At 35.3% G+C, this 11,079-nt stretch overlaps 1 protein-coding gene across 1 annotated transcript; it reads left to right on the top strand.

Annotated features, from left to right (window-relative positions):
* Nucleotides 1–707: 707 nt before the first annotated feature.
* On the top strand, nt 708–10,827 carry LOC134281166 (ribonuclease Oy-like; the record flags this gene model as incomplete). Its single annotated transcript, XM_062763639.1, has 7 exons — nt 708–808; nt 895–979; nt 3,086–3,144; nt 7,776–7,851; nt 8,372–8,439; nt 8,575–8,688; nt 10,785–10,827. Coding segments are annotated over exons 1-7 (495 nt in total), but the record flags the coding sequence as incomplete, so codon positions are not given.
* Between the last annotated feature and the right edge of the window lie 252 nt (nt 10,828–11,079).

Raw genomic sequence — 11,079 nt, 5'->3', positions numbered from 1 at the left:
ACATTATCTATATATTGCCACTAGAAACATAACAAAACTTAAATGGAAAAGTTTCAAGACACAAATACTTAATATTTGATCAATCGCGAACCAATTCACTAACTTCCCAAAATGCATTGAACACGGCATGAACCGTATGTTTTTTTTTTTTACAGAAATTCGTTCTTCAATCACGAGATTTTGCTTAAGTTAAACTTCCTCAAATATTCCAATTAACCTGTCATTATTGATATGACCAGGGTAGACTTGTACTCTAATCATCCTAGAATATCAAGATGTACTTGGAACACGTACAATAATTATGATTATTTTTTAAATAAATCAATTATCAAAAAGCATTGAGATGCTTATTGTTGAACGACAGACAGACTAGGGGTACCATATACGACTTATTAAAATTAATGATAAATCGTCCTCAAAGTCACATGGATATATGTAGCAACTTTTTCTTCGCCAAGTACTTTGAAGTATAATTTGTGAATCTTAAAAACCAAGGCCCTGTATCACGTTAGGCGATAGTACTGGACGTAAAAAAAGTATAAAAAGGTAAATACCACAATCTCTGCCTTTTTCTCTAAAAAGTTAATGTATTTGTAATTGGTACACGATCACTCAATAACAGTGATAGGGTTTTATGTTGAATTGCATGATTCGCAGATTAAGGACCCTAAAACAAATAATATTAATGTCCTTGTATCAGGGAAATTTATAAATGTATAAAAGCATGACATTATATTTTCCTTACCAATTCGAACAGGATGCGGAAAAGTATTTATCAGTTGTCCAGCGCCTTTGTCTTCATTTTGACGTGAGAGTTTAATTTTTTAAAAAGTTCTCTTAGTATAATCCATTATTCATCAATCAATTTATGACTTGAGTTTTAACTCATTTCAGATTGTGCCATGGTGAAAAGGAATGGGACTCCTTCGTATTGAGTTTGACATGGCCGGTTACACTTTGTAAATTCAGTAAACTGTATGTAAGTGCCAATGTTTGTCTTGATATATATATATATATATATATATATATATATATATATATATATATATATATATATATATATATATATATATATTTTATTTATTTATTTATTTATTTAGTCTATATATATATATATATATATATATATATATATATATATATATATATATATATATATATATATATATAGTTAGGGATATTTTTCATGCCAGCACCTATTGCGACACGAGACTCAACCTGCCGCAGTGAGTTTCGAACCCGCGACGCAAGATCAACCCCTTCTTTCGCGACACTAAAGTAAACGCTCTTGCAACCGCGCCATGTGGTAGACATTCTGCTGGTTTTTTTAACTGTCTGTAGCAAAGGAAAAAAAAACTTTAAATTGTACATACCTTTTGATTGTCATTTGCAAAACTATTTTTGTTCAATACTTTCTGAATGTACACACAAATACTTTGAAGTTGATATTAAAAACATGCCTGATAATGAGTTTCTGTTAAAAAATCTAATATAGTTAGAGGGACTAAGTCTCAAACAATCAGTCGGAACTCCAATAGGTTGAAGTGCCCCCCCCCCCCCATTAGCATACGTTTGCATTACTTGTGCAATTTACCCTTATCACCTGTAGAAGGCGTTTTCTACTAATGGAGCATGCTCTACATACGAATAATATCTAAAACGAGACAGGTTATCATCAAACAAGTTAAAAAACAAAAGTATCAAGTCTTGTTTTGAGTCAACAGTAAATGCAAACTCTATGGTTAATACATTGCCCTTGTCAGCTAATATAATCTGATGTCAATCAAAAAATAATGAATTTGAAATGGTGATTCTACTTTTTGTAGGATACTTACTCCTCCATGGTACTTGATCCCATCTCTGAAGTTTAAGAGCTCTGTTCGGAATTTCTGTTGTTCTAGCTAGTTTTTGTTAGTTCACCTGAGCCGAAGGCTCAAGTGAGCTTTTCTGATCAAAATTTGCCCGTTGTCTGTCGTCGTTGTTGTTATAAACTTTTCACATTTTCATCTTCTTCCCAAAAACCACTGTAGCAATTTCAACCAAACTTGCTACAAAGTATCCTTGGGTAAAGGGGATTCAAGTTTGTTCAAATGAAGGACCACGCCCTCTTCCAAGAGGAGATAATATCAAAAATGGTCGATCAAAGTTTTACATAGGAATATATAGGAAAAATATTTAAAAATCTTCTTCTCAAGATCCAAAGGGACAGGAAAGATGAAACTCATGTGGAATCATCCTCATGTAGTGTACATTCAAGTTTTTTTTCAAATCATGACTCCGGGGGTAGGGTGGGGCCACAATGGCCGATCAAAGTTTTACATAGGAATGTAAAGGAAAAATAATTAAAAATCTTCTCAAGAAATGGGGACAGGAAAGATGAAACTCATGTCTGAATCATCCTCAGATAGTGTACCTTCAAGTTTGTTCAAATCATGGCCCCCGGGGATAGGATGGGGCCACAATGGCCAATCAAAGTTTTACATTGGAATATATATGGAATTTTTTTTTAATTTTCTTCACAAGTACTGCAAAGCCATGATAGGTGATATTTTTTTGAAGCATCCTCAGATACTGTAGATTCTAGTTTGTTCAAATCATAACCCCCAGGGATAGGGTGGGGCCACAATTGGGGATCCAAGTTTTACATTAGAATACTCGTACATCTAAAATAAAATAAAAAATTCTTAAGAATAGCAAAAGTTATTATTTAATGTTAGAATTCACTTTTGTAAACCTTGAATTTTGCATTAAACATACGATACGGAAATACAACCTTATCTTTCTAGATCATATTCATCTAAAGCATTGGTGAGATATAAATGTATAATTTATTGTTTCCCTTATCGAATTCTACTTTTAAATGATACAAATAATTGTATCACTCGGGAGATTTCCTATATTAGTGGTAGTCTATGCTATTCAATTGTTTAATTAGTTGGTTCTAAATTCTTCTGTGTGTTTTGAGTACATGTATATTTTGAAAGAAATTATCATTAATTTTGATACATGATTTTGACAATAAATAGAAGTTTGAGGAGTTGAGAAATGATCTCATTACAATTGATTTAGTTTTTTTATTGATTAGAACAAAGATCACCCGAAATGTGTTGTTCCTGCTATGATGTGGGAAATCCACGGGCTATGGTAAGCCAAAACGAAAATGCATGTACTTGTTGATATTTAAAAAAAAATAAGGGATCGAGAGTACATATGGGAAATCCACGGGCTGTGGTAGGCCGTAATTTGTTCAAAACGAAAAAAATTGTTGATATTTTTTAAAAAGAGAAGAGAAGTACATATTTGGGAAGTGGATTACCCATGATATGATCTTATATATTTCGATCTCGTGACGCTCAAAGAAATTTCATTTCAACCTTGTGACATAGAGGGCCGATTTGCTTTTTGTTGTCAATGTTCTATCTTGTTTTATAGAATGTTCTAATCTTCTGGCAATGAAAGACATGATTTGATATGCATCTAAGTATGAAATATTGCTTCATAAATAATGGAAATTGACGATTGAAAAAATAAAAAAAAATATTATACTGTTTAGTTGTCAATATGAAAGACGGCTATGTCACATTTGGAAAAAAAAAAAATGAAAAAATTGCAAGTTAAAAATTACATGTAATTCACGTCAAAAACTTTTCAACTGAGTTTTTTAATTTTTTTTTTTTTTACCTGGAAAGAAGATTTTTCTCTCCCGGTTTTAGCTTCAGTTTTGTTAGATACTGTTTATAATTCTAAAATAGTTCATAAATTGATGACCTATAACAAAGCATTTTTTTTTATAACATAATCAGTTGATTTATTGTTTAATGTTCCTTTTTTCCCCATGAGGAACAACAACGTTTGCACCATTGTGATAAATTCAAGAAATTTGAGGCAATTGGTCTCGCATAAAAAGTTTACAGGAACGAATATCTCCGAATCACATGAACTTTTTTCTTCTTTTTAGAATAATAATATTTATTAGCTCTACTGGTCAGAGATTTCAATGTAACTTGGCACACAAGTAGACTACACTAAGATACATAAAATAGTGCATCAGTTTTTGATTTCGATGAACGGTGTTGCCATGGTTAAATAAAATAGAATTTTCTGTGAAATTCCTTTAAAACGCTACTCCTTCTTCAGTTTGGGTCTGATTTCAATATTACTTGGCACAAAAATAGACTACACTAAGATACATAAAATAGTGCATCGGTTTTTGATTTCGATGAACGGTGTTGCCATTGTTACTAATAGAAATGTCTGTGAAATTCAATTAAAACGCTACTTCTTCTACAGTTTTGGTCTGATTTCAGTATAACTTGGCACACAAGTAGACTACACCAAGATACATAAGATAGTGCATTGGTTTTTAGCTCACCTGAGCCGAAGGCTCAAGTGAGCTTTTCTGATCACATTTTGTCCGTCGTCCGTCCGTCCGTCCGTCTGTCCGTCTGTAAACTTTTCACATTTTCGACTTCTTCTCAAGAACCACTGGGCCAATTTTGACCAAACTTGGTACAAAGCATCCTTGGGTGAAGGGGAATTTAAATTGTTAAAATGAAGGGACATATCCCCTCGCAAGGGGAGATTATCAAGAAAAGGCAAAAATAGGGTTGGGTCATTAAAAAATCTTCTTCTCAAGAACCACTGGGCCAATAAAGCTGAATCTTATGTGGAAGCATCTTGGGGTAGTGTAGATTCTAAATTGTTCAAATCATGACCCCCGGGGGAAGAGCGGGGCCACAATGGGGAATCAAAGTTTTAAATAGAAATATATAGGAAAAATCTTTGAAAATCTTCTCCTCAAGAACCACTGGGCCAGAAAAGCTGAAACTTATCTGGAAGCATCCTGGTATAGTGTAAATTCTAAATTGTTCAAATAATGACCACCGGGGGAAGGGCAGGGCCTCAATGGGGAATCAAAGTTTTAGATAGAAATATATAGGAAAAATCTTTGAAAATCTTCTTCTCAAGAACCACTGGGCCAGAAAAGCTGAAACTTATGTGGAAGCATCCTGGTATAGTGTAGATTCTAAATTGTTCAAATCATGACCCCCGGGGGAAGGGCGGGGCCACAATGGGGAATCAAAGTTTTAGATAGAAATATATAGGAAAAATCTTTGAAAATCTTCTTCTTAAGAACCACTGGGCCAGAAAAGCTGAAACTTATGTGGAAGCATCCTGGTATAGTGTAGATTCTAAATTGTTCAAATCATGACCCCCGGGGGAAGGGCGGGGCCACAATGGGGAATCAAAGTTTTCTATAGAAATATATAGGAAAAATCTTTGAAAATCTTCTTCTCAAGAACCACTGGGCCAGAAAAGCTGAAACTTATGTGGAAGCATCCTGGTATAGTGTAGATTCTAAATTGTTCAAATCATGACCCCTGGGGGAAGGGCGGGGCCACAATGGGGAATCAAAGTTTTCTATAGAAATATATAGGAAAAATCTTTGAAAATCTTCTTCTCAAGAACCACTGGGCTAGAAAAGCTAAAACTTATGTGGAAGCATCCTGGTATAATGTAGATTCTAAATTGTTCAAACAATGACCCCCGGGGGAAGGGCGGGGCCACAATGGGGAATCAAAGTTTTATATAGAGATATATAGGAAAAATCTTTGAAAATCTTCTTCTCAAGAACCACTGGGCCAGAAAAGCTGAAACTTATGTGGAAGCATCCTGGTATAGTGTAGATTCTAAATTGTTCAAATAATGACCCCCGGGGGAAGGGCGGGGCCACAATGGGGAATCAAAGTTTTATATAGAAATATATAGGAAAAATCTTTGAAAATCTTCTTCTCAAGAACCACTGGGCCAGTAAAGCTGAATCTTATGTGGAAGCATCTTGGGGTAGTGTAGATTCTAAATTGTTCAAATCATGACCCCCAGGGGAAGGGCGGGGCCACAATGGGGAATCAAAGTTTTATATAGAAATATATAGGAAAAATCTTTGAAAATCTTCTTCTCAAGAACCACTGGGCCAGAAAAGCTGAAACTTATGTGGAAGCATCCTGGTATAGTGTAAATTCTAAATTGTTCAAATAATGACCCCCGGGGGAAGGGCGGGGCCACAATGGGGAATCAAAGTTTTATATAGAAATATGTAGGAAAAATCTTTGAAAATCTTCTTCTCAAGAACCACTGGGCCAGAAAAGCTGAAACTTATGTGGAAGCATCCTGGTATAGTGTAGATTCTAAATTGTTCAAATAATGACCCCCGGGGGAAGGGTGGGGCCACAATAGGGAATCAAAGTTTTATATAGAAATATATAGGAAAAATCTTTGAAAATCTTCTTCTCAAGAACCACTGGGCCAGAAAAGCTGAAACTTATGTGGAAGCATCCTGGTATAGTGTAGATTCTAAATTGTTCAAATCATGACCCCCGGGGGAAGGGCGGGGCCACAATGGGGAATCAAAGTTTTAGATAGAAATATATAGGAAAAATCTTTGAAAATCTTCTTCTCAAGAACCACTGGGCCAGAAAAGCTGAAACTTATGTGGAAGCATCCTGGTATAATGTAGATTCTAAATTGTTCAAATCATGACCCCCGGGGGAAGGGCGAGGCCACAATGGGGAATCAAAGTTTTAGATAGAAATATATAGGAAAAATCTTTGAAAATCTTCTTCTCAAGAACCACTGGGCCAGGAAAAGTGAAGCTTATGTGGAAGCATTCTGGGGTAGTGTAAATTCTAAATTGTAGGAATCATGACCCCCAGGGGAAGGGCGGGGCCATTATAGGGAATCAAAGTTTTAGATAGAAATATATAGGAAAAATCTTTGAAAATCTTCTTCTCAGGAACCACTGGGCCAAAATAGCTGAAACATATGTGCCCATGGAAGGATCATGGGGTAGTGTAGATTTCAAAATGTCTAAATTATGATCAGTGGGGTAGGGATGGGATGCATTATGTATAACAAGGGGGAAATCTGGTAAAGAACAGAATGGTCACCGCTTCTCAGGTGAGCGATGTGGCCCATGGGCCTCTTGTTCATTTCGATGAACAGTGTTGCCATGGTTACTAAAAATAGAATTTTCTGTGAAATTCCTTTAAAACGCTACTCCTTCTACAGTTTTGATCTGATTTCAGTGTAACTTGGCACACAAGTAGACTACACTAAGATACATAAAATAGTGCATCGGATTTGGATTTCGATGAACGGTGTTGCCATGGTTACTAAAAATATTTTTCTGTGAAATTCCTTTAAAACGCTACTCCTTCTACAGTTTTGGTCTGATTTCAATATTATTTGGCACACAAGTAGACTACACTAAGATACATGGAATAGTGCATTGGTTTTTCATTTCGTTAAAATCAGAAGTGTTGCCATGGTTACTAAAAATAGAATTTTCTGTGAAATTTCTACAAAACACTACTCCTCCTACAATTTTGGTCTGATTTCAATATTATTTGGCACACAAGTAGACTAACTAAGATACAAAGAATAGTGCATCGGTTTTTAATTTCAATGAACGGTGTTGCCATTGTTACTAAAAATAGAAATGTCTGTGAAATTCCTTTAAAACACTACTTCTTCTACAGTTTTGGTCTAATGGCAATGGCTTCTTTTCTCATCATTTGTTATAAGTTCAAACCAGTAGAGCTACAGTCTCGACAGAGACTTCTGGTTACAATAGATTATCTTCTTTATCTTTCATGTTACAGTTAAAAAGATCAATTTGATTTACCATAAACCCAAAAAACAATTTTTGTAAAGATATTTTATAATATAAAGAATTTATACATGTATAAAACTGTTTCCTTGATTTCTGTTTTCAGGCCTTCTTTTAGCAGTGGTGGTCGGTCTCCGGAGAAGTGCAAAATATCGCACAAGTTCCGCAAAGAAGAAATAAAGGTTAGCATTCTATTCCTTTTATTATACCCCCGCTTGAAAAGTGGGTGGGTATACTGTAATCGGTATTTCCGTCCGTCCGTCTGTCTGTTACGCTTTGGGGTACCCATCTCTTATCCGCAACTCCTCTCATACCACTAAGTGAAATTTAGTGAAACTTTCCCAGAATCTTTATTGAATATTGCCATTATGCACCTCCTATTTTACTTTTTGATCCGAAACATATTTGGGGTTTTCCAGGGCAAAACATGGACACTGCCATTATATTCATATGGGAGGCGGGGGGTATCATTTAGTGAGCACATTGCTATCAGTATCTCTAGTTTATGTCTTTGATCAGGGAGAGGTCTTTTTCGTGATTCTGTTTCGACAAATGTTATAGTGTTTGTAAGATCAGTTAGAGTCTCAACGTCCCGCAGTTGGATGTAGGAGATTCCTAACGAAATATATGATTCCCATCCGGGAAATTTACTGTCGCAAAAAACTTCAGTATGTTACTGTTTCAGTTTTCTTCACATTTCAGGGTATATTGAGTAAACTTGAAAAATACTGGCCAGATCAGCTCCCTGGAAAAAATAAATATCAGTTTTGGTAAGGTTTTTTCTTCTTAATCAAGAAAAAAAATTTTTTTTAATTTTTAAATATGGCAGACCACAATTGAGTACAATAAAGAGTTTAGCGCATTCATTAGCGGATAAATATGAAACCGGTTTTAATTAAATATAGGGAACATGAATGGGAAAAGCATGGGAGATGTGCCACAGTTGTGAAGGCTACAGGAAGTGAGCTGAAGTATTTTAACAGAACGATTGCTCTTCGCCAACAATTTGATGTAGACAGGTATTTCGCAGGAAAAACAATGATGGGTTATTCACATGTATTAATACACACTATTTAAAATGTATTCATGAATGTATTTTTAATTTATAAGTCGACCTGTTATTTCCTTTGATGTTTGGAGATCTTTGTGATTATTTTTTTATCATAGGCTCCTTCAAGCCTGAGCATATAATGCGCTTTTCTTGAAAGAAAAAAAGGTTTAACTTACTTTATTTACAACCACTTTTGACGTAAACGGGTTAAGAGGAAATTCGATACCTAGAGTTAAAAAAACATTTCAAATATATGTATGCAATATACATTTCTGACCTTACTTTTTAGTTTTATACTTTCAATCTGATTGAAATCAGATCCTTTGATCCGCTCACAAAGATCGCTACACAAGGATCTGAAGAAACCTCATTGAGGATCATCTCCTGGTGACCTTTCTAATAAAAATATTCATGAAAATTTTGACCAATCAGAGAGATCGTACTTAAGCGACATTCGGGAAAACGAATATAGAAGTGAAAGTAGCTGCGGTGAAAATCTTATCGTTTCGTACAAAACAAAGAGCTAAAAAACAAGACAAAAGCAAGTACTTGTTATATTACTGTACTTTTGGCAGGCTACAGGAACTAGGACACGATTTTTCCATTCGTGTATCATTGCGCCTTTCACTTCTGTAACTGAATTCCGAGATACTTTCCAATTCTCTAAAGTGAACATTTGATTGGATAATTCTAAGGTCACCGGGAGATGACCCTGAATGGGGTTTCTTCAGATCCTTGTGTAGCGATCTATGTGAGTGGATTCTGATTTTAATCAGATTGTTATACTTTTTACCTCAAATCAAAATTGGCTTTTTCAAATTCATAAAAAATTAAGATATTAAATTTCATAGTAAAATCTCGAACCTCAAAGGTTTTATGCTCACCTGATCTGAAAGCTCAAGTCAGATTTTCTGATCACACATCGTTCGTTCGTCTGTAAACTTTTCATTAGTTTCAACTTCTTCTCAAGAACCACTGGGCCAGTTTTAACCAAACTTGTTACAACGCATCTTTTGGTGAAAGGGGGTTGGGGGGTTAAAACTGATAAGAAAGCTCTAAACATTAACAAATAGTGCTTTTTGGACCCGGAGAAAAATATTTCATGTAAAGATATGCATATTGAGACTATTTAATTCATTTCAACATAAGGTACCTGCCTTAATTCTGCAGGGAAAATGTTTGATAAATTGATGGACTTTGCGTGAACAGAAACTAACATACAGAAAATTAATGGAAATAATGAATTCAATTAATCAATCACTTATTCTTGGTCTAATGTAATGCTAAGGCATATTTTAGTATATTAAAGATTGTGCAATTTACTGTAAATGATATTTTTTCTATCTCATTTCTAAGGGCAGATCATTCTAGCCGCATAAAACTACCCTACAATTAGAACTCTTTAGTTTGCAGTGTTAATAGAGCTTCCTTAAAAGGAAGGGACAAGCTCCCTTACAAGGGGGCATGATAAAGGAAAGTTAAAAATAGGATGGGGTCCTTAAAGGCCCACTGGGTCAGAAAAACTGAAACTTATGTTAAGCATCCTGGGGTAGTGTAAATATTTTTTCTTCAGCTGGTATTCCTTGTATTCTGTCGAAATTCTAGAGCTTAAAAAATGTGTAAAATCAAAATCTTTGTATTATAAATCAACCTAAGAAAGGTTTCTTGCTTTTGTATTATTTTTTTGCGGATTATTTCGACACGGCATCAATGAGACACTCATTCAATAACTTTCGACTCAAGGTCGTTTTGTAATCCACCCAACCCCCACAATCATCGGCGGACTCAAGAAATGCCTTATCCCTTGATGCTTACTAATATGACCACACGGCTGACTGGAGGTACATTTCCCAAGTATTGCATTAGTCTGAAGTCGCAATTAGAGCATCGTTGTTCAAAACTGGGGACGGCATTGCCACAATTTTTTTTTGTAAATTTGAGTGGTCAAATGACTTTTGCTGTGAACGTCCAGTTCCAGAATATCCCGTCTTAAACTTTGTTGCATTCAGTCTTTGTATTTATTATGCAATGTAGTATCTAAGGTGTGTAATTTTACTTCAACAGGATGTTGTCTTCAGCTGGTGTCAAACCTGGAAAGTCATACAAGGTAAAGATGCAGTAAATAAGTAAATATTGGGGGGGGGGGCCATCCAAAAAGCCTTAAGCTTCTAATTTGTAAAAACCTAATCAAATTAATTGCCATTAAGGGTGAAGTTCCTGCTGCGAGGGAATGCTCCGCTGGGCGGAGCTCTTTTTTTTTGATTGCTTGTGGTTAACCGTTACTCTCCGTACTCGGTTTAAGTTGGTCTCCACGTACTGTAGTGGGATTTGAACTGGCGACGTTCAAGATAATCTCCTT

The sequence above is a fragment of the Saccostrea cucullata genome, unplaced genomic scaffold, assembly GCF_032062105.1.
Source record: "Saccostrea cucullata isolate Sc308-1 unplaced genomic scaffold, CSIRO_AGI_Scuc_v1 ctg2312, whole genome shotgun sequence".
Taxonomy (NCBI): domain Eukaryota; kingdom Metazoa; phylum Mollusca; class Bivalvia; order Ostreida; family Ostreidae; genus Saccostrea; species Saccostrea cuccullata.
This window is presented reverse-complemented; position numbering and strand designations above follow the sequence as displayed.